General features: G+C 46.9%; 1 protein-coding gene across 2 annotated transcripts in view; it reads right to left on the reverse strand.

The window, feature by feature from the left end:
* BEST3 (bestrophin 3) overlaps positions 1-22,014 on the reverse strand; it is a 162,458-nt gene extending 140,444 nt beyond the window's left edge. The window contains exon 1 of one of the 2 annotated variants that reach the window (XM_069228323.1): positions 21,759-22,014. In XM_069228323.1, the coding sequence (XP_069084424.1) occupies positions 21,759-21,910 (152 nt within the window). In that variant the 5' untranslated portion in view covers positions 21,911-22,014. The remainder of the gene's footprint in view (positions 1-21,758) is intronic. The other variant, XM_069228324.1, reaches the window with a different exon arrangement.
* Between the last annotated feature and the right edge of the window lie 2,883 nt (positions 22,015-24,897).

Consider the following 24,897-nt stretch of genomic DNA (forward strand, 5'->3'; position numbering starts at 1 on the left):
GTTGCCCAGTGGGCGTCTTTTCTTTGGGGAAAATTAAAAAAAAAAATTAAGACAGTATGCATTTGGGATTGCGAGGCAGGGCTCTTTGGGAGTGGCTGTGTGGCCCAGTGCCCGTTTTTCTTTAGGGAACATTTTAAAAATAAAGGCAGTGTGTGTTTGGGGTTGGGCTGTCAACTTGTGTTCTCTATTTTGGGTTTTGGCACTAAGCAGTTAGGGCCAGATGTAGGAAAGGATTTGCAACTCGCAAACGGCAAAAACTGCTGTTTGCGAGTTGCAAATCGCATTTTCCTATGCAGAAATGCATTCTGCGAGTCGGACCGACTCGCAAAATGCATTTCAGAATCGCAAATAGGAAGGGGTGTTCCCTTCCTATTTGCGATTCCTAGTGGTATGCAATACCATTTGCGACCGCATATGCGGTCGCAAATGGTGTTGCAGTTACCATCCACTTCAAGTGGATGGTAACCCACTCGCAAATTGGAAGGGGTCCCCATGGGACCCCTTCCAGTTTGTGACTGGACCCAAACACATTTTTTCAGGGCAGGGAGTGGTCCAAGGGACCACTCCCTGCCCTGAAAAAATACCGAAACTAAAGGTTTCGGTTTTTTTTTTAAGTGCAGCTCGTTTTCCTTTAAGGAAAACGGGCTACACTTAAAAAAAAATAAACTGCTTTATTTAAAGCAGTCACGAACACGGAGGTCTGCTGACTACAGCAGGCCTCCATGTTTGCGAGTGCCCATAGTCGGTATGGGGCCACAATTTGCGACCCACCTCATGAAAATTCATGAGGTGGGTCATTGCGACCCCATACCGACTCGCAGACGGTGTCTGAGACACCGTTCTGCATAACATTTTGCGAGTTGCAAATAGCGAGTCGCTATGACTCGCTATTTACAACTCGCAAAATGTTTCTTTGCTACATCTGGCCCTTAGTTTTTACCCGATATGGGTACCCTGCATTGCATTTTCAATTGCTGCTTCTTTGCAGGATCTGTTTGGAGAGGACGGTAGTGTTTTTTGAGCATCGTGTCTGGGAATGCGCAGGGTAGTGCCAAGCGATTGCGGACTGAGGCATTGCTGGAGGCATTAATGCTCAGGTTGGATGCCATGGACCAGGCCATCGCATCATTGAAGTCGCAGCCACCTGGGATACCTACAGAGCGGGCTGAGAGGCCTAGGAAAGTTGGAGTGCCTCTCAAGGAGGTATTCCCTCCGGTCCCTAAGAGGGCCTGGGGACAGGGCAGGTGTAAGAAAGATTTGCAGTTAACCAGGGTGCGCGAGGGAGTCAGGGCACCAGCCCTTTTGTAGCTGCACAAGTGGGTCTGACTCTGGCCCCAGATAACTTGGTGCAGACTGCAGTACAACCCAACACCATGGCGGTAATGCGGCTGTGATTGTTAGCCGCCCCTGTGGGTCTGACCCCGGCTGCGGGTATTTCTGGCAAGGCAACAGTACAGGGTAATGCCAAATCAGTTACAGGGCCGGCGGCAGATGGTGGCATTGTGCAGCACGTTGGTGGGGGTATGGCAGTCGGGCCTGTTCAAGCGCATTTAGTGACTTATTTAGCATCTGTTTTGCCTTTGCTCTAACAGGTTGGAATGCTGTCAACACCCCTGGCTTGGGGGGGGGCCTTTGTGGGAACTGGCAAGGATGATGTGTTGGAGAGTGCAAGGTGCTTAGTAGCCTACCTAGGTAACGCAAAGGGCAGTCAAGGGTCACAAGGGGGTTCGGCTGTGCCTGGGCCCGCAACAGGGCTTAATGGGGCCTCCCTGCTACTTTTGCAGCCCCAACAGGGAGCGGGGGGTTCCCGTGCAGCTAACAAACCAAACGTCTAGTGCAACTGGGACTTGGTTAACTGGTAGCCTGCCCGTAGGTGCTGCGACGACAGTGGTGTCTCCTCTACCAGGAACAGCGACTTCAGGTATTGTGTCCTCTTTACCGCCTATAGGTTTGGGTGATGTTCGCTCGGAGCATGAGCAGCTGGGCTTGCATATGTCAATGGAGGTGAAGGAGAAGATATGGAAGGGTGCATATGTGGATATTTTTGACTTATTGGTTGATAAGTCTGAGAAAGAGGAGGCAAAGTGTTGTAAAGAATATTCATACTCTAGGGACTATGCCATTAGACATACAAGAAAAAAGGTGAGGAAACCCTTGTGAATTGGGTTAGAGGTTTCTCAACTTATCAGGCCACTATGGAAGAACGTTACAATGATCTGGGGGCTTAGCTGGCCAGTTATCAAAATAGGATTGTGAGTGCGCATGATGAGTAGGGTGGGTCGGCCTGGAAAGACTATGATAAAGAGTTCAGGAGGATTAAAGATAACAGGCCGACCCTGGAATGGGATCAGGTTGATAACATCACTTGTCTGTGTTATATAAAGCGACCAGTACCTGCCCTTTCAGGCGGGTCTGCTTGTGGCCCAGCAGGAGGAGGGGGGACAAAGAAGGAAGTTTTTGGGATTTTAACCTGTCCCTGACCCCCAGGAAGCTGTAGATTCAAACATTGTTGTTCGTTCTGTGGTTTGGCATCCCACCCAGAATCCAAGTGTTACAAAAAGTCCAAAGAGAAGGACACCAAGAAGCAAGGATGACCGGTTTGAATTTTGCAAAGCTCCTTTCCCAGTTAACTGTACGGCAAAGGTCCTTTACACTAACCATTCAGCAGCACAGACATTGTATGAGGGTTTTAAGGAAGGCTTCAGGATTCCAGCAGAAATTTAAGTGGGCCCCCCTTACTCTAAAAATCAGCAATCTCTCAGATCCAACCCGGGGGTGGCCAGAGCAAAGATTAAAAAAGAGCTGAGTCTTGGTCGGGTGGTGGGTCCCTTTGACCTAGTCTCATTCAATGGCTTTCTTTGTTCCCCTTTGGGGGTTGTTCCCAAAAAAGAACCAGGGAAGTTCAGATTGATTCACAACCTATCGGCTCTCAGAGGTTACTCAGTGAATGAGGCTATTGACTGGGTGTTATTCTCAGTTAAGTACGCTTGCCTTGATTAGGCGATCCAGATGCTTCGGGAGTTGAAACCCGGGTCTCTGTTGGCAAAGTCTGATATTGAGTCTGCTTTCCGGTTACTCCATGTCCATCCTCTGGATTTTCATCTCCTAGGTTTCCAATCCGAGGGAGCCTTTCACATTGATAACTAGCTGCCTATGGGCTGCTGTGCGTCCTGTTTCTCAATCGAGAAGTTTAGCATGTTTCTTGAATGGGGTTTCAGGCGTAAGTTGGGGCACCAATGGGTGCTGCACTACTTGAATGATTTTCTTTTCCTGGGCCTGCCCAGCTCTGAGCGATGCGCAGAGGCCTTAGGGATGTTTCATCAAGTGATGGGGGAGTTTAGGGTCCCGCTTGAGCAAGGCAAGACACTGGGGCCTGCAACCACGATTGAGTTTTTGGGAATTGAGCTGGATTCTGGTGCTGGACTGTCCAGGCTTCCACTGGGGAAGGTCAACACTTTTTCCCGAGCCTCACAGCCATGCCTGGGAGCTAATAAGGTCATATTACAACAGTTGCAGGCTTTGGTCGAGCAGCTCAATTTTGCGTTGCAGATCATTCCTAAGGGGCGCACCTTCTCCCGATCCATTGCCCAGGCCATGTCGGCCTGAAGGTAAAGCATCACAACACCAGGCTGTCAATTGAGGTCAGGCAGGACATGAGAATTTGGGAGTCATTCCTGCGTGACTTTAATGGAACAGTTGTGTGCCTGGATATCCCAGGACCAATGAGGAACTTGGTCTCTTTACAGAGGCAGCGGGTAGGGAAGGATTTGGTGCCATCTTTGGATCAGAATGGTGTGCACAGCGGTGGCCTAAGGAATGGGTGCGGTCTGGGTTGGTTGCTAACATTGGTTTCCTTAAGTTGTTCCCAATTCTCGTGATGTTGTCGGTTTGGACTGCGCAATTCCGCAATCAGTCCATGGTGTTCTGGTCTGATAATATTGCGGTGGTGGACTGCATCAATCAGCAAGCTGCAAAATGCAAATGGCTTACACCAGGCAGCACACAACTGCGGTTTCCTCTTTCGTGCAAATGATGGGGCACACAGATCGGATTAAGTTTTTCTTAGTGAGGAGAGCCTTGAAGGATTGTCAGCGGCTGTAAGGGAATCGATTGCACTCTATGTGCCCCATTGACACAGTCAAATTGGCTCCAGTTCTGGAGTCTCTGACGGGAAGTCAGCCTACGTAGGTCAACAAAAGCAAACAAACACAAATGATGGACGGAATGCAGAACCAATCAAACATCCACCACCAGTCACAGATCTGGGTGTAATTCAACAATTTTTTCAGTCGCCATGCCACCCCAGTTTGGACCCAGCCGTATGCATATCAGTCGTGAGCCTCTTCCCCATGGGAGCAGTCCAGCCTGAACTGATGGGCCAGGTCCTCCCTGGACTGGAAACAAGCATCCTGGGACCAGTTTCAGGGTATCACCCTTCATCAGCCTGGCTAGCTTGAATGAGTGTTTATTTTTTACAAGATGAGGTGCACCTGATGAGGATTGGCAATGAGATTCTTGGAAAGCTTGTTGGCTTGGTTGGTACACATCTCTCACTAGGAGGATGATTGGGGGACAGATAGTAGGGTACCTATGCTGGCCTGTGGCGTAGTGAGATCGAGATTGGTGGGGCAGTTCGGCTTACCTTTCGTTACTTAAGCATGACAGTGATGTCACAGGGCTCTTTAAGGGGTGCTGGGAGGGAAGTGAATATACCATCCAGGGCGCAGGGTTGCGAGAGATCACTGGCAGCTGGTCCTTAGGGCCAACCACCAGTGCATGCGCAATGGGGGCAAAGCTAGCACTGGCCCTCGTGTGCAGGACTGAGGAGTGGAGGGGGTGCCCTAGGAAGGTATCATGGCGGGCAAGCAGGCCCCCTGCACAAAGTGTTCCAGGGGGGGTAGGGTCCTCCCATAAGGAGGGACCCACCCCAGGTCACTTGGAAGGAAGGGTGGATCCAGGGCCAGGAGACACCATTGGGATCAGTCATGATCTCATTCGCAGCCAATGAATTCTGATACACAGGAACATGTTTTAGAAAGTGTTAAGAAACCTGATGTATTAGCATCTCTGTTAAATCTAGACATCTACACACATAAATAAAGCGTAAACATCATTGCAATGATGAGTAACTTTAACCTCTTAAGTGCGGGCGTCGGCCACTGGCCGACGCCCACACACCCTCCCTGGTGCGGGTCACGACCAGTGGCCGACACCAGGAAGGGCATTAATAAATCCTCGGGTGCGTCGCACCCGAGGATTTTTTTTTTATTTTTTTTTCCCCCCCGGGAGACACGGAAGCTACCGTGTCTCCCCCCGCCCCCCACCCGCCCCTTTGTGACGTCAGCGCGCCACGAGGCGCGCTGACGTTGCAAAGGTGTTTTCCCCATGAAAGCAGGAAGCAGCCTTGCGGCCGCTTCCTGCTTTCATGGGGAAAACGGCCTTTTACACGTTCGGGAAGGCCTCGTAAGAAAGGGGAGAGTCTCCCCTTTCTTACGAGGCCTTCCTGAAAATGTTTCCTGGCCCCCGATCGCAGCACAGCTGCGATCGGGGGGGTCAGGAAACATTTTGAAAAGGCCTCGTAAGAAAGGGGAGACTCTCCCCTTTCTTACGACGCCTTCTGAAACTGTTTCTGGCCCCCGATCGCAGCTGTGCTGCGATCGGGGGCCAGAAACAGTTTCAGAAGGCCTCGTAAGAAAGGGGAGAGTCTCCCCTTTCTTATGAGGCCTTCTGAAACGGTTTCCTGGCCCCCGATCGCAGCACAGCTGCGATCGGGGGCCAGGAAACCCCACTAGACACCAGGGATTTCACTTTTGGGGGGCGGCCCCCCCCGGAAAACGGGCCGCCCCCCCCCCCGGCATAATTTTCTTTAAAAAAAAAAAAGGTAGGTGCCCCCTGGGTCCCCTTTCTTACGAGGCCTTCCTGAAAGTGTTTCCTGGCCCCCGGTCGCAGCTGTGCTGCGATCGGGGGCCAGGAAACACTTTCAGGTTTCCTGGCTCCCCCGATCGCAGCACAGCTGCGATCGGGGGGGTCAGGAAACATTTTGAAAAGGCCTTGTAAGAAAGGGGAGACTCACCCCTTTCTTACGAGGCCTTCTGAAACTGTTTCTGGCCCCCGATCGCAGCTGTGCTGCGATCGGGGGCCAGAAACAGTTTCAGAAGGCCTCGTAAGAAAGGGGAGAGTCTCCCCTTTCTTATGAGGCCTTCTGAAACGGTTTCCTGGCCCCCGATCGCAGCATAGCTGCGATCGGGGGCCAGGAAACCCCACTAGACACCAGGGATTTCACTTTTGGGGGGCGGCCCCCCCGGAAAACGGGCCGCCCCCCCCCCGGCATAATTTTCTTTAAAAAAAAAAAAGGTAGGTGCCCCCTGGGGGGGGGGGGGGGCGCAATCGCGCCCCCCCCCCCCCCAGGGGATTTTTTTTTTTTCAAAAAAAAAATAAAATACAAAATAATGAAATGACAGGGGGTCGCCCGTGGGCAGGGTGACCCCCTGTGGGGGCAATTTTTTTTTTAGATGTTGTAGGGTTTCCCTGGGGGCCATTTTGGCCCCCAAGGAAACCATACAACAACTAAAAAAAAATATATGTATATATCTATATATATATATCTATGTAGATAGATATATCTAGGTACATGGATATATCTATAGATATATCTATGTAGATATATATTTATATATATATATATATATAGGTAGATCTGTATCAAAGAGATTTATAAAGCGCGCTACTCACCTGTGAGGGTCTCAAGGCGCTGGGGGGGGGGACGGGGGGGAGGGAAAGGGGCTAGGAGGTTCACTGTTCAAAAAGCCAGGTTTTGAGGCCCTTCCTGAAAAGAAGTAGGTTTTGGGTCTTGCGAATGTGGGTTGTGAGTGCGTTCCATGTTTTGGGTGCAATGTAGGAGAAGGATCTGCCCCCGGTGGTGGTGTGTTTGATGCGGGGGTCAGAGGCGAGAGAGAGGTCAGCTGAACGGACGTTTCGTGTGGGGGTGTGGAAGGTGACTCTCGTTGAGGTAGGCAGGGCCTGTGTTGTGGAGTGATTTGTGTGTGAGGATGAGGATCTTGAAGGTGATCCTTTTGTCAATGGGGAGCCAGTGGAGGGATTTGAGGTGTGGAGAGATGTGTTCGTGTCGGTGGAGGTCGAGGATGAGTCGTGCTGCTGAGTTCTGGATGCGTGTAGTTTGCACTTGAGTTTTAGAGTGGTGCCGGCGTAGAGGGCGTTTCTGTAATCAAGCCTGCTGCTGATGAGTGCGTGAGTGACAGTTTTTCTGGTCTCTGTGGGGATCCATTTGAATGTTTTTCAGTATACGGAGTTTGTTGAAGCATGAGGAGGTAAGAGCGTTGATTTGTTGGGTCATAGAGAGGGAGGAGTCTAGGATGATGCTGAGGTTGCGTGCGTAGTTGGCGGGGTGGGTGCAGGGCCTAGCGTGGTGGGCCACCATGGGGGGTCCCAGGTTTTTTTGGTGAGGGCCAAAGAGGATTATTTCAGTTTTGCTTGAGTTGAGTTTCAGGTGGTTGGCTGTCATATATACATCACTTTTGTCAATATGTGTGTGGTTTCCCTGGGGGGAAAAGGGTCCGACTTGTCTAGTGGCAGTTTTAGTGCCATAAAGAAGCGCAGAAGGTTTATATGCCTACTGCAAAGAGCACATCTGTATTTTATGTAAATAGCTGAGTACATTAGTAAAGTCTATGGAGAGATGAAGGGCACTTTTGCTGGGTGGTAATGAGGGAATCCGAGGAGGAGGGAGTGGGAGCACCAATAATGATTGTTGGACTGGGCGCAGGAGGTGCTAAAGACTGTGACGAATGGTATGTGACAAGGTGTTTTTTGAGTGTCTTGAAAGTACGTGCTGATTGAGGGAAGAAGCGCAGGTAAGGTGGCCTCTACTGTTGCACGTATCTCACACACACCATCGATTTTGTGACTGTCTACGTAGGCTAGTGTTTTAGAGCAACAGTTTAGCCAATAGCAGAGATGGCATCTTGATGGATGACTGCTGCCTGCACTCGGGTTATAGAGGACCGCTCTGACATAGGATCAGAGACTGAGACATCAGATACTGAGACAGCATCTGAGGGATAGGACAATGGCGCAGACTCTGGGAGTGATTTTTCAGTCAGAGGAGTCCCATTCGAAAACTCCTCTTCCAGTACATTATGAGGGAGGTGATGAGGACAGTCCTGCTGTCCCTTCGCAAGCTGTTCGTGCAACTGGGTAATAGTGGGTTAGGCCAACCCAGAGAGCAGGTGAATGCGGCGGCAAGCAGAGAGAGAGTGCTCTCTTGGGAGCTCACCAATTTAGTTCAGCCCCAAATTCCACCACCCAAATCATATTGTGGAGACATCAAAATTGTCTATGGCAAAACAAACTGGTTTTGTAAGGCAGGCACCTGTGTTTTTGGTCCTGGATTCGGCGGCCATATAGAGAAACACACTAAACCCAAACATTTCTGGAAACTAGACATTCGGGGGAGTCCACAGAGGTGTGACTTGTGTGGATTCCCCAAAGTTTTCTTACCCAGAATACCCTGCAAAGCTGAAATGTTGAAAAAAAAAACTATTTTTCTCGCATTTCTGTCACACAAACTACAGGAATATGCTGGGATCCACAACATTCCTACCACCCAGTGACTCCTCACCTGTCCTGATAAAAACACTACCCCACTTGAGTGCCTACACCTAGTGCCTGTGTCAGGAATGGATCACCCCAGGGTCAACAGCTGCCTCACGTAAGGACCAGCATTGACCGTTGTGTGATCTATTCCTGTCGCAGGCACCAGGCCTAACCACACAAGTGAGGTATCATATTTATCGGGAGACTTGGGGGAACGCTGGGTGGAAGGAAATTTGTGGCTCCCCTCAGATTCCAGAACTTTCTGTCACCGAAATGTGTGGAAAACGTGGTATTTTAGCCACATTTTGAGGTTTGCAAAGGATTCTGGGTAACAGAACCTGGTCCGAGCCCAACAAGTCACCTCATCTTGGATTCCCCTGGGCTTCTAGTTTTAAAAAATGTGCTGGTTTGCTAGGTTTCCCCAGGTGCCGGCTGAGCTAGAGGCCAAAATCCACAGGTAGGCACTGTTTTCTATGAAAAAATTTGATGTGTCCACGTTCTGTTTTGGGGCATTTCCTGTCGCGGGCGCTAGGCCTACCCACACAAGTGAGGTATCATTTGTATCGGGAGACTTAGGGGAACGCCGGGTGGAAGGAAATTTGTGGCTCCTCTCAGATTCCAGAACTTTCTGTCACCGAAATGTGAGGAAAACTTGTTTTTTTAGCCACTTTTTGAGGTTTGCAAAGGATTATGGGTAACAGAACCTGGTCCGAGCCCCGCGAGTCACCCCTCCTTGGATTGCCCTAGGTCTCTAGTTTTCAGAAATGCACAGGTTTGGTAGGTTTCCCTAGGTGCCGGCTGAGCTAGAGGCCAAAATCTACAGGTAGGCACTTCTCAAAAAACACCTCTGTTTTCTTCCAAAAATTTTGATGTGTCCACGTTGCGCTTTGGGGCGTTTCCTGTCGCGGGCGCTAGGCCTATCCACACAAGTGAGGTATCATTTTTATCGGGAGACTTGGGGGAACGCCGGGTGGAAGGAAATTTGTGGCTCCTCTCAGATTCCAGAACTTTCTGTCACCGAAATGTGAGGAAAACTTGTTTTTTTAGCCACTTTTTGAGGTTTGCAAAGGATTCTGGGTAACAGAACCTGGTCCGAGCCCCGCAAGTCACCCCTCCTTGGATTGCCCTAGGTCTCTAGTTTTCAGAAATGCACAGGTTTGGTAGGTTTCCCTAGGTGCCGGCTGAGCTAGAGGCCAAAATCTACAGGTAGGCACTTCTCAAAAAACACCTCTGTTTTCTTCCAAAAATGTTGATGTGTCCACGGTGCGCTTTGGGGCGTTTCCTGTCGCGGGCGCTAGGCCTACCCACACAAGTGAGGTATCATTTTTATCGGGAGACTTGGGGGAACGCCGGGTGGAAGGAAATTTGTGGCTCCTCTCAGATTCCAGAACTTTCTGTCACCGAAATGTGAGGAAAACTTGTTTTTTTAGCCACTTTTTGAGGTTTGCAAAGGATTCTGGGTAACAGAACCTGGTCCGAGCCCCGCGAGTCACCCCTCCTTGGATTGCCCTAGGTCTCTAGTTTTCAGAAATGCACAGGTTTGTTAGGTTTCCCTAGGTGCCGGCTGAGCTAGAGGCCAAAATCTACAGGTAGGCACTTCTCAAAAAACACCTCTGTTTTCTTCCAAAAATTTTGATGTGTCCACGTTGCGCTTTGGGGCGTTTCCTGTCGCGGGCGCTAGGCCTACCCACTCAAGTGAGGTATCATTTTTATCGGGAGACTTGGGGGAACGCCGGGTGGAAGGAAATTTGTGGCTCCTCTCAGATTCCAGAACTTTCTGTCACCGAAATGTGAGGAAACTTGTTTTTTTAGCCACTTTTTGAGGTTTGCAAAGGATTCTGGGTAACAGAACCTGGTCCGAGCCCCGCGAGTCACCCCTCCTTGGATTGCCCTAGGTCTCTAGTTTTCAGAAATGCACAGGTTTGGTAGGTTTCCCTAGGTGCCGGCTGAGCTAGAGGCCAAAATCTACAGGTAGGCACTTCTCAAAAAACACCTCTGTTTTCTTCCAAAAATTTTGATGTGTCCACGTTGCGCTTTGGGGCGTTTCCTGTCGCGGGCGCTAGGCCTACCCACACAAGTGAGGTATCATTTTTATCGGGAGACTTGGGGGAACGCCGGGTGGAAGGAAATTTGTGGCTCCTCTCAGATTCCAGAACTTTCTGTCACCGAAATGTGAGGAAAACTTGTTTTTTTAGCCACTTTTTGAGGTTTGCAAAGGATTCTGGGTAACAGAACCTGGTCCGAGCCCCGCGAGTCACCCCTCCTTGGATTGCCCTAGGTCTCTAGTTTTCAGAAATGCACAGGTTTGGTAGGTTTCCCTAGGTGCCGGCTGAGCTAGAGGCCAAAATCTACAGGTAGGCACTTCTCAAAAAACACCTCTGTTTTCTTCCAAAAATTTTGATGTGTCCACGTTGTGCTTTGGGGCGTTTCCTGTCGCGGGCGCTAGGCCTACCCACACAAGTGAGGTATCATTTTTATCGGGAGACTTGGGGGAACGCCAGGTGGACGGAAATTTGTGGCTCCTCTCAGATTCCAGAACTTTCTGTCACCGAAATGTGAGGAAAACTTGTTTTTTTAGCCACTTTTTGAGGTTTGCAAAGGATTCTGGGTAACAGAACCTGGTCCGAGCCCCGCGAGTCACCCCTCCTTGGATTGCCCTAGGTCTCTAGTTTTCAGAAATGCACAGGTTTGGTAGGTTTCCCTAGGTGCCGGCTGAGCTAGAGGCCAAAATCTACAGGTAGGCACTTCTCAAAAAACACCTCTGTTTTCTTCCAAAAATTTTGATGTGTCCACGTTGTGCTTTGGGGCGTTTCCTGTCGCGGGCGCTAGGCCTACCCACACAAGTGAGGTATCATTTTTATCGGGAGACTTGGGGGAACGCCAGGTGGACGGAAATTTGTGGCTCCTCTCAGATTCCAGAACTTTCTGTCACCGAAATGTGAGGAAAACTTGTTTTTTTAGCCACTTTTTGAGGTTTGCAAAGGATTCTGGGTAACAGAACCTGGTCCGAGCCCCGCAAGTCACCCCTCCTTGGATTCCCCTAGGTCTCTAGTTTTCAGAAATGCACAGGTTTGGTAGGTTTCCCTATGTGCCGGCTGAGCTAGAGGCCAAAATCTACAGGTAGGCACTTTGGAAAAAACAGCTGTGTTTTCTATAAAAAAAATAGGATGTGTCCATGTTGTGTTTTGGGGCATTTCCTGTCGCGGGCACTAGGCCTACCCACACAAGTGAGCTATCATTTTTATCGGGAGACTTGGGGGAACACAGAATAGCAAAACAAGTGTTATTGCCCCTTATCTTTCTCTACATTTTTTCCTTCCAAATATAAGAGAGTGTGTAAAAAAGACGTCTATTTGAGAAATGCCCTGCAATTCACATGCTAGTATGGGCACCTCGGAATTCAGCGATGTGCAAATAACCACTGCTCCTCAAAACCTTATCTTGATCCCATTTTGGAAATGCAAAGGTTTTCTTGATACCTCTTTTTCACTCTTCATATTTCAGCAAATGAATTGCTGTATACCCAGTATAGAATGAAAACCAACTGCAGGGTGCAGCTCATTTATTGGCTCTGGGTACCTAGGGTTCTTGATGAACCTACAAGCCCTTTATATCCCCGCAACCAGAAGAGTCCAGCAGACAAAATGGTATATTGCTTTCAGAAATCTGACATCGCAGGAAAAAGTTACAGAGTAAAACATAAAGAAAAATGGCTGTTGTTTTCAGCTCAATTTCAATATTTTTTTATTTCAGCTGTTATTTTCTGTAGGAAAACCTTGTAGGATCTACACAAATGACCCCTTGCTGAATTCAGAATTTTGTCTAGTTTTCAGAAATGTTTAGCATTCCGGGATCCAGCATTGGTTTCACACCCATTCCTGTCACTAACTGGAAGGAGGCTGAAAGCACCAAATATAGTAGAAATGGGGTATGTCCCAGTAAAATGCCAAATTTGTGTTGAAAAATTTGGTTTTCTGATTCAAGTCTGCCCGTTCCTGAAAGGTGGGAAGATAGTGATTTCAGCACCAGAAACCCTTTGTTGATGGCATTTTCAGGGAAAAAACCACAAGCCTTCTTCGGCAGCCCTTTTTTCCCATTTTTTTGGAAAAAACTAAATTTTCACTGTATTTTGGCTATTTTCTTGGTCTCCTCCAGGGGAAACCACCAACTCTGGGTACCATTAGAATCCCTAGGATGTTGGAAAAAAAGGACGCAAATTTGGCGTGGTTAGCTTATGTGGACAAAAAGTTATGAGGCCCTAAGCGCGAACTACCCCAAATAGCCAAAAAAGGGCTCAGCACTGGGGGGGGAAAGGCCCAGCAGCTAAGGGGTTAAAGGTAAATGTTTTGTTTGTCAAAACATTTGGCACCCAGGCAGATTGGGAGCCGGTGCAGGCTCTCTCCAGCCCAGCAACTGTGTTGCTGGGCTGGAGAGAGCCTTCAGTGCATGTGTCTTTGGCCGGCCCGAGACGGCCGGCCAAGCACACATGCTCTGTGAAGGCGTAGAGCACTCCCCCTCTGTGCACGTCACCCCCGTGGCCCCACCTCTTTCAAAGAAAACTATAATAAACATATTTTATTATTGTTTTCTTAAAAAGGTTTTGCAGCTGTCGCTGCTGGCAACATGAGCAACACTCCTCTGCCCAAACGGAGGAGCCGCCACTGGTGCACATATACATAAGGGAACTTTCAGAATGAGTCCCTATTGCCTTTTGCCTCTGCTTCTGAATGGGGTGTGAATATTTTATAGAGTATATTCTCACATCCCTGCATTGCTTACAAATGCACTGTTTCACATATTTTTCTGCCTTACTAAGTACTAGGCCTGGGTGAATTTTACACGGAACGGAATTAGGAAAGCACAAAGGAAGCACATTTTTTGGTAATTCTGAGCTGTGTTGTAAACAAATACTTTAATATGATCAAAACAAATCAAAACACTAGGTCAGTGGTTCCCAACCTGTGGTCCGCGAAGCCTCCTCAGGGGGTCTGTGGCTGCTAAGAAAATGTAATAATATTTACAGATTTAGTCCACAGCTCTTAGTAATGACTCGGTGGGGGGTCCCTGGATACCAATAATGATTCAGTGAGGGTCCCTGGGTTCCAGTAATGATAAAGTTGGGGTCCACAGAAGTCAATGTAAATTAGCACTTTTATAGCGCACTACTCACCCGTTAGGGTCTCAAGGCGCTGTACTCATACCACTATGGAACCCCTCCTGGCTTTTCCCTGTGAGGCACCCACTCCTGAGCACCCCCAGGCATCCAAGCGCTGTTGTGGAGATTAAGCAAGCTATTGCCCAGAGTTGCAGAGTGGGACCCATGAATTAGATTAGGCACCGAGGCGAGAATTATCTGGTCAAGGAGAATTGAGCCCAAGACCTGCCGAAGCGGGACTTGAACCCTGGTCTTGAGCCAGATCTCTGCTTCAGGGTCTGCTGCTCTAACCATTGAGCCACACTTCTCCACTAGAATAGGTTGGGAGCTACTGCACTAGGTGATGCCAGTTGCACACCTTATCATTTGTGAGCTGTATAGTTTTATTAGTAAAGCTGTATGTCTGTGAAAATGCAATGGTCATTTCAATTGAAAATGTGATGACTTTAATGGCAGTGTCCTACTACACCACGCACACTCCCCTCTACGCCACTCCACTCTAATCTGCACCACTCCACACCACTGCACTCCACTCTGCACCACTCCACTTTGCACCACTCCACTTTACACCATACCACTTACACTCTACTCAACTCTGCACCACTCGACTATACCCCACTTCACCATCTGACACTTTACTCTGCATCTCTCTACTGTGCACCACTCTACTTTATGCCAGGGAGCTCTCCTCTACATCTTCCACTTTAAGTGCAAAGAATCTGTCTTTTGCACAAAAATGTCTTCCATCACCATGCTTTCATTCACTCTTCTGTGCTCAACTTTACTCTATGCCACTCTGCAACACTGCACTCTATGCCAGGGCACTCCATGCCAATACTCTCCTCACCTATGCACTCTATTCTGTACCACTCCACTCTACATGCCTGCATTTTAAGAAAATTCTCTGTACACTACTCTAATCTCTGCATCACTGAAATCTATGCCTCTGCACTCTACCCCACTTTACGCCATTACTCTATGCCACTGTACTCCACCCTACATCACTCCACTCAACCCCACTTCACTCTAAGCCACTGCACTCTATGCCATTGCACTCTACCCCCTCTCTATGCCACTGCACACTATGCCACTGCACTCTACACCACCATACACTATTGCACTCTACAACACTTTACTCTGCAACACTACACTCTCTGCCACTGAACTCTATGTCACTCTACTCTGTACCACTGCACTCTCTGCCACTGAATTCTATGTCACTCTACTCTGTACCACTGCACTCTCCGCCACTGAACTCTATGACACTGTACTTTGTACTACTGAACTCTAAATCATCAATCACCATGCACTGATGCACTTTCACCCTGCACTCACACACTAATCAACCTTCATTCATGCACCACTCACCCTGCACAGAGAGCACTCACACCATCCTCCCTGCACTCATACACGGCTCCCACACCTCTTAACTTATTATTAATTCCATAGGCAAAACTTAATGTATTTATCAATGCTTGTTAGTTCAGGTTTGACAAAGCAGCAGCTGGTAGACCTTTTTTGATCACCATAAAAGTGATAAAAGTGCCCACACATTGCACTTCCTCTCTACAAGCGTTTGATTGTGTTCTTCCACTGAAAAAGAGTACTCGTGTTGCACTTATTTTGCATTGTGGGAAAGCTTATCTCAGTACAGTAGGCCTGACTTATGGTGACACACCAATGGTTTGTTCATTATGAAATTTCAAGGTAAAGGGTGTAGGCATGGCTTATTTGTTGTGAAAAGCATATGTTAAAGGCAATAAGCCTTTAAGGGTAGATTGTTATGACACTGTGCTAGAACTTATGTTCCTTATACTGTGCCTGAGATGATTATGGTGACCAGCCAATGATAAAGGGTATTTGGCCTGAGTGGGCCATTGGGAATTTGCGTCAGGTGCCAAAGGTATGATCTGTTTATTATTAAAGGTCACCACAAAGACAGTAGGTGTGACTTATCTATTTTGAAAAGCATGTGTAAAAGGCAACAGACTGTTAATGACTGTAGGAAGGTATTTTGTTACACGGAATCTCACAGATTACAATAGTAGGCAAAGGTTATAAAGGTGATAGTGTTGGTTACGTCTTCTGACAAGACATAGGGGGTGAAGATTTTCAGTTTAAGAATCTTGGTTACAGCCTCTTAGGAAGGGTTGTATATTGTTTTGCCAACTGTAATTTTGGAAATACTATTAATGTTGGGGACTGTGTGCCTAACGGTTTCCTTGTGGGAAAGCACATGCTCAATACAGTATGCCAAGTTAGTTATGGTGACAAACCAGTGATAACGGTTCTAGGCCTACTTGGTTCATTTGGGGAAAGTTATGTCAGCTGCCTTTAGGTGTGTTCTGTTTATTATGAAAAGTTATGACAAGAGCAGTATACATGAGCTATTTACTGTGAAAAGCATTTATGCCTTATTGTGTGGGTTGTTATCACACTGGGTTAAAGCCTATACATGGGAAAATTGCTACATGGAAGTGCAAATAATATCATAGAAAGAAAGGGATTTGATGTTGGTTACCCCTCTGACAACCCCTGGCCCTCTGGGAAGATATATTTTGCCCACTGTGACTCTGAGTGACACTGGTAGGACCTCTTAGTAGTGGGTGGATACTGTTTTACCTAATGTACTTTTATACATATTTGTAAATCTATAAATGCATGTTTAATGGTTGAACTGTGGGTAAGCTTATGATCAATACAGTTTGCTTGAGCTGGGTGTAGCAGTAACGAACTGATAAAGACAGTAGGCCTGAGTCCTTCATGGGACAACCTAACATAGAGCAAACACCTAGTTTTTCTTCACGGTCCATACAGATCTCCATGCAAGGCCTTGCAGTTCTAATATCTACCATGTTTCAAAAGCCAATTGTAGGAAAGTGTCCCATCCAGTCACCTCTCTTGCAGATGTGTGTGTACTGACCTCTGTGGATCGAGACCAAAGTAATAAGGGTGTGCAACATTATTTCTCCAGTACAGTGGGTATACTCCTCCTCATTACATTGGCAAGAGCAGAGACAGGCAGAGTCCACGGTAGAGGCATCTTTCCCATTGCCACAAGCAAACCCAAATTCAGAGATACCATAAGAGCCGCTTCTGGATACGATGTGCCACAGGCAAGGCAGTTCCCTTATAAGATCTCACGTTGCCTATCTTTCCATATGCAGAGTCTCCACCAAGAGTGCAGAGAATCCGCAGTCGTAAAGATTCTTCTTGTAAAATACCTTTGTGAAAAGGAAAGTATGGTAAACTTACACAAAAGTGTAAGTTTACGTTTGTCATTCGGGTCCACATTTTCACTAATATTTTGCTTAAAGGATTCATCTTCGTAAAGCCCCTGCAATATGGAACCAACATCAGTCTGGTAGGATATTTAACATGGAAAAGTTAAAAACATTGTCCGGCTTGTGCTGGTTCCAGGTCAAGGCAGAAGGGTAGCTTCAGAGTGAATGAAAGCATGGTGAGGAAAACATTTTTGTGCAAAAGACACATTCTTTGCACTTAATAAACGCTTTACTCTCGATGAGGTGCAATCATTTAATCACAGATATGGCTATTGCCACAGTGCTGGTAGGCGGATAAGGGAGCAGAGGGATTTGTGATGGGGACAGGGTACTGTACACCCTTAGGTACACGGCAAGTCCTTCCGTTCATGCAACAGATCACTCTGTAGCAAATAAACATCGAAAGGAATTGGTTTTAACTCTGTAGCAAATAAACACAGAAATACATTTATTGTAACTCTAGCAAATAAACACAGAAAGGAATTGGATTTAAGCTCTCTGTAAGCAAGACTCTTTAGCAAATAAGCACAGAAAGTAATTCGTTTTAAACTTGGCGCAACTGAGCTTGTATATTTCCTACTATTATCTACTATTTCTTATGTTGAAGGGTTAATATCTTTCGATTTTTGGTCAATATTTATTATCAATCACTATATTATTGTTTCTGAAATGAATCGTTAACTTATTAGTTTTACTCTTCTGTGTCCTTGGAAACATCCAAGCACTAGAGAAAATTCCGTAGAAAGATCTATGGAGAGGACGCTCAGTAGCCGGGCATCGCAGCTTCATGATGAAATTATTGCCCCTCAACCATCCAATTGGAATCCATTGGACTCAATATCACCCATTAAGCGTGTTAAGAGAGACCATCCGCAAGCACTGCGGGCTCTGGAGATAGCTGGTGGTGCCTGGTGATCATGTTGGCATCAACCCTTTTTGGTTGTGACAACTCCTTCATGCTCTGTCATGCTCTGGGTAGTGAGTGGGTTTTCCTCCTGTGTCGATGTCCCACAAGGACTAAGTACGCATGGAGGTAGCTCTCGGCCCAACTCCAGGATACCATCCTCGACCGACTGAACCAGCATGAAGACGCCAGAGCCTTCTCTTATGGGACAAGGGAGCATGGTTGTTCCCCACTCTCACACAATCATCCAAGGCAAGATGTCCGCCCTCATGGGGATCACTGCTTATGAACTGGGGGCGCCAGTGCTAGGAGGAAGCAGCAGTGATATGCACAATCCCTAGAACACAGAGAACCTCATGGAAAACACACAAGGGTTACAGTGTAGCATGGGTGACATTTTCTCCTAAAAAATAAAAAGGCCGCACTGGTCAAGGACTAACAAGTCAAGACTGGGATGTACATGAGGGGAATGTAGTCCTTCTGTGTAAATGAGAGCCAGTATCCACGATCGGCACTCGAGCGCTGTGTCGGGGCTAGCAGTCCACCGCACATCCCGGACGGGAATGAATTCTTCGCAGTTACTGAATGCAAAGAATCTTGTGCTCGGCGAGGCGGATACATCTCCTTATCCCGAGGCAGCCTCGAGAATCACGCACCCCTACGTGTAGTAATATTGGTGAATTCAGGTGGCCCCATGGCGGAGTGAAGGTGGCAGGGGGCTGAAGATTGCAGCTGTTAGTTCACACCTCAGTTCTTCCTGGACAAATCATGTGACCTTAGGCATGGCCCTGCTTCTCCAGAGAGATGCCTCGTATACTCAACTATAGATACTGTGTGCGATGAAGATGGCTCATAATTTCTACCACTAGTACTGTGCCCGTTTTTTCTAATAAAACATACTTATTAGCAAATAATATTTACTTGACAATAACTTATTTTGATATAGCGCACTGTTATCGTTTTTAATTGTTTAAAGCACTGTTGCTGTTTCCATTTAACATGCGTGAGGTTTGACTGCCCCCGCACTTCTTGAAAGCACTTTTGTTCCGGACTCTAAGCACATATTTGAGCGACTAAGTGAAGTGCAAGAGTGAAGGAGCTATCGACATCCGTGGCACTGGAGGCAGAGTGAGATGACTCGGTACCAAAACACTCCTAATAAAAAATCAAAGCACGGACAGCGCTGAGTCTTTTGTGTAAAATGTAGCAAAAGGATGGCAAAGCCACTAGGTTTGGCCTTGGCAAGCAGGTGCACAGGTTGAATTTATTTTAGCGTGTATTTGCAGCACATGCCACAAAAATAAAAATAATAAAAAACAAAACATGACATCGCTGAAACATGGCATCCATAAGCCTGTTATAAATGTGAACATTTAAAAATAAATTAACCATTGCCTATAATATTAATTTTAAAAGTACAGGTACTTCCTTGTAGGCGGATATACAGGTCTAGAAACTCTTTTTTTAGTTATAATGCACGTGATAACTGCAAAAGTTCTATTGGGTTTGAATTACTGTAACCCGAAGACACAGCTTAAACATGTAAGGTCTAAAGATGAAAAGGGGGTAACGAATGGAAAGAAAAAAGCACCGGAAAAGTAAAGCAGTGGCAAACAAGGTGGCACTAAAGAACTTTTCTGTTGAAGGATGTAAGCATACAATGAACCACACTGTCAGTACTCAAAGTGCGAGACAGCCAATGGCTGAAGCTCGCTGACCCACTTCCCATGATGTAGGCTGTGGCGGGCAGAAGCAAAATGTGAATGCAACCAAACAGACCAATGGCTGAAGAGGGCCGACCCAAAGCCCTTCTATGTATGCATTAGTGCTCGCATTTGTATAATTAAGTTGATTACATGAGACTGGTGAGACAGCTACTAAACTCTCAAAGTTGACCTTAAGATAGTTGAAGGGACAAGAGACGGGGGAGGCGGCGGTGTCTGAGGGGTGGTGAGGATGGGGGAGTCTGCAAAGGCATCACCTGTGCTCAGAGAGAAAGGCAGCATCTCACAGCCCTGGAGTCGGTGTGGCCAGAGTAGTCAGGGACTGGTGAGGCTGCATGGCCTGCACTCTACCTATAGATCACTATTACTAGTTCACTATTGTGCACTCTTTGTTCACTAAGGCCAACTTCCCCGACAACACTGGGCAGCTTTATAAATGTCTTTACTATGTTTTCCAACAGGAGACATACTCTAAATGGCCGTCAGACCACTTTACTAGATTATTCTTGTTCACTGTACACAAATTGAAGCATGGAGGCAGGATTCACTTTCTTTACAGATCATGGTAATATGTTACGATGTCTCTAGTCATTTGCTGAGTGCACAGACACAGTATTTTCATGGCGCTTCGTAACTGGGAGCCAGCAGAACACCGCTAAAATCTACTGATCGAACAAAACAGTTTCAGCAACTTTCTGAAATACCTTTGTCACATATATAAACCTAGTTCATTTCAGATCGCCCAGACGCAGTAGCTTCATGGCGCTTGATAACTGGGATCCAACAGAACACCACTAAAATCTACTGATCGAACAAGACAGTCCTCAGCAACTTTCCGAGACGCCATTGTCACATATTTAGGCCATGAACAAAATACGCGACCGAACCAGTACGTTCAGAGGAAACCTCTGGCCTATGGGCAGCCAGACAAGATTTCATTTACTTGGGATGATCCTATGACCTCTATTTGCTCCTGCAGCACTGCCTGAAGATGACTCAGCGCATACCGCAGCAGAGTACAAGGCACAACAAGAAACCAGATCCCGCTGCATCATAAATGTCACCACTGTTTCAACATCTTCACTTGTAAGAAGCTGTACAGCTTGACATGCATCGCAGCTGACATAAAGCAGACTCGAGAGGCAGTAACAACAGAATACCACCGAAAAGTGATGATAAAAAAAATCTAGGCTCTGTCTTCTTATACATAAAATACCATTTATGGGCTATTGTGGAAAACAGATGAGTTCTCGCTAGACGAGGTGGGTCTGGAGTCGAGCCCAAGAACCTGATTTTGTGCAACGATGGCTGAAAGCCAGCCAGTCCTGAATGTTCTACAGACACGGTGATGGCTTGCCCGGTTGCTGTGGGAACTCACTAGTGTATCGTTATTAGGGACAACTCTTCAACGTTTCGACTGCTATAACTGTGAAGGACCGTCTGCAGCCTAGCCAGTGTGCCATAGCCCCTACTGCAAATAAGGAAATGGGCCTCCCGAGTTTCTGTTTCAATTCTAAAATACAGCAATTAAACAGTCATCCGTGCCCAGGTGTTACTGCACTTGATGCCTTAATGGAACCTACGCCCCTGAGTAGTGTCACGTTAGAGCCCCTTTAGGAGAACACCGCCGGCAGAAATTAATTAATATTTCTTAATGTAACTGACATTTTTCTGAAGTACAATGTTTTGGGCAAAAGAAAAGAAAGGCCAAGATATTTTGGTATTGCATAAAAAATTGTTTCACTTTATAAACAACAACCCGCAACGACAATATCAACCACAGACACAAGTCGCTCAGTGTATGCTTGTGCATAATCGTTAGCACTTTCAAGATTGTCCCGTCGTGCAAAAGAACATCTGATTTAACAAACTGCCCTTACTCGGCAGAGAACATGCAAAAACTACACTTATCTCTCCAAATGTCACAACGTCAGGAAACAGCAGCTTCAAAATACACGTGAATACTAACAGGGTCTCGGGTTCAATTGCACAAGGAGTATTTGCCTTTGGTACGGAATCGCACTGCAGCCAATTCATCGCTGAAAGCTTCCCCTAAAGGTCAGACGGAAGACGTTTACCTGTACACCAAGCTGAGCGCTGAGTAAAGAGTGATGAAGACGAAGAACTCCCTGTACAGCAGTTTGTAAATGCTTCCGCGCCATTTCAGAAGTAGACGGTGAAATCCAAAAAAGGTGGCATTGGCGACTTTACTGGAGTAAGTGACCGTCATCCTCCAGGCCGGCTCGTGCGCGCTGGAGGACACCACAGAGGGGAGGTAACACTACCGCGGGATCGGGTGGCGCGTGCTTCGCCGCGAGAGACCCCAAGGAAGCAAAGAAGCTGGAACCACAGCACGCGGCCATCTGTTGCGTCGTCTATTTATAGGAGGCCAGAGGGAACTCTCAGGACTGAGCTGGGATTTTTACATTGAAAACGAGAAATAATAAAGGCCTCTTGAAGGACTGAGTTAGTTCCAAGTAGCGAAGGAACTACAACTGTTGACTTTAATGGGAGTATATGTCATCGTGGTAAACATTTCTCATAGAATCCAGGAACCCCTACAAACGCTTTGTATTATCGGTTCATAGAAAATATAGAGCTCTTCAACTTTTTGTAAAGGGATATCTGCCACCTACATTCATATATAAAAATATACATTCAGAATCTGATAACTGGATTACACATTACAATACAAAAATTAAGTTAAATATTTGTAAAATTAATCAGTGGATAATATTTTGAACACGAAATCAGCTTTCACGTATGAAATTGTTTGCATCTGCTTGCAAACACGTTAAGATAGTTTTCCCTGTGGTCCAAATACCTCGTTTGACAAGCACTGGCCTCGTTTATGCTTTTTGCCAATTGCGCACATTTGCACGCGTCAAAATGTATGTGCGAGCATAGCTTGCCATCTTGAAACGGCCGTGATGCATGCGTGACTTGTGACGCACCGCTTGAGTCATATGCATGTCAGCCATTTTTTGTACTTCGTTTTTAACATTGCAGATGGTCATATTAGAATGGTAAAAGAACAAAAGCAAGGGCGCTTGAAGCACAACGCATGTTGATCATAAGCACTTTGCAGCTGCCGGGTCCTTGTAAAAAATGTAAAAATATAAAAAAATAAAAATTAACACAAGGAGCAGGTTGAAGAGCACGACGGGAGGAATGGTTGGGGAACAGAAAGGAGGTCATATAGGCGGTGGAGGCAGAAAAAAGCATGGGGAGAGTGAGAGAGCAAGGAAACGCATTCCGAAGTGCTGAATACTAAATAAACAAACACTGGCAAAGACGAAACCTCTGGACTTGTCTGCACAGCTTCGCATTAGCACCACTATGTTTTATAATTTTTGTGATTTATTTTTTCTTTATTGGAAAAGGCTGGAAGAGAGTTTTGGGGCCATATCATGAGCCTGTTCTCAGAGTTGCACCAATGCTAAAGATGTCTGTGCATTTGATTTTTTCTGTCTTCAGCACATACATTAACTCTAAACATATCTGGGTTAGCACATCGACTGCAGACAGCAGAGCTGTAAAAACGGGGCAGTAATTGCACCTTTGTGTATCCGACCTCTGCTTTCAGGAACACGTGCAGTAGCTCAGAGATTTTAGAAGTTAGTGTATGCGCTATTGATGCATAAAAGAAATGAGCAGACCCCTTCTGCGTCAGCACAGCCCAAAACATGGGACCATGATATGCCCATTGGTCAGACCAACTGACTTTGTCATTTCCTGTTTGTTACACCTGAGCACTAAGGCCCTAGTTACAACCCTGGCAGTCGGTGATAAAAAAATGGTAATACTGCCAACAGGCTGGTGGAAACTACTGCCAAATTATGATCATGGCAGTGAGAACTCAGATAGACAGGCACTTTACCACACCGACCGCCAGGGCGGAAACACAGCCACGACGGTGGTAGCTGCCAACAGCCAGGCGGAAGTCAATGTTCTGCCCACTGTATTATGAGACAGGTAATCTCCCCCTTTTCCGGGGCGGTACCAACAACATCAAAAGCCTGGCGGAAACACTGCACAGAAGGGAAAGGACTCACCTTTGGAGACACAGGGAAGAACCACGCCGCCATGGAGCCCGAACCGCAAATATTTCCAATGATTTTCTACGTTCTGCTCCACCATGAACACCAACAACGTTGAAGACAAGGAGAGTGACTACAGCCGCCTAGCATACAGGGGAAGGGGGGAGGAAAAAGAGAGTGACACACACACGCAACACACACACCCCCACCCCCAACAACATACACACAATCAGCTGCAGTAATAAAACATACTTACCCCGTAACCCTGAGGAATAATGCAAGGACAACAGGAATGTGCAAAAGTGAGTGTAATAATAACAACACAGTAGAAATATGAAAATGCAATGTAATGGTATATACATATGTACAGTTCAAGGGACACTGCCCAGTCCTCATTGTGCGTGGGCCACAGGGCCACAGGCCAAAGTCCAAGACCCCGCTTGTCACCTGCACCAACACAGAGAGAACACTGGAGGGGCATCAGTTGGAAAATAGGCAGGTATGTCAGGGGAATGGGGGGGCACCTTAGCCGGCAGATGGAACAACACCACTGGTTCTGGAGGGCGGAACATACCCTGTGCTTGGTGCTGGGGAGTGCAACGCCACAGTCTCTGAAGTGGGTGTCTTGCCCACATGCTCTGGAGGGGGCAACATGCCCCGTGCTTGGTCCTGGGGACTGCAAGGCCACAGTCTCTCAAGTGGGTGACTTGCCTGTAGGAGGCTGGCCTGGCTTATAGTGGGTACCTTGTGGTACGTACACCTTGTGCCAGGTCCAGTTATCCCTTATTAGTAGAATAGAGGTGCTTCTAGCAGCTTAGGCTGATAGAGGTAGCTATGGCAAAGCAGCTTAGGCTGAATAAGGAGACATGCAAAGCTCCTACTATACCACTTATATCATATAGCACAATATCATAAGAAAACACAATACTCAGAGTTGCTAAAAATAAAGGTACTTTATTTTAGTGACAATATGCCAAAAGTATCTCAGAGGATACCCTCACTTAGGAGGTAAGTAATATACACAAATTATATGTACACAAACCCAAAACAGGTAAGTAACAGTAAGAAAAGTAGTGCAAACAATGAAGAATTACAATAGGTAGACATAGGCCTGGGGCAACACAAACCATATACTCCAAAAGTGGAATGCGAATCACGAATGGACCCCAGGCCTATG

Source organism: Pleurodeles waltl, chromosome 4_1 (assembly GCF_031143425.1).
Source record: "Pleurodeles waltl isolate 20211129_DDA chromosome 4_1, aPleWal1.hap1.20221129, whole genome shotgun sequence".
Lineage (NCBI taxonomy): Eukaryota > Metazoa > Chordata > Amphibia > Caudata > Salamandridae > Pleurodeles > Pleurodeles waltl.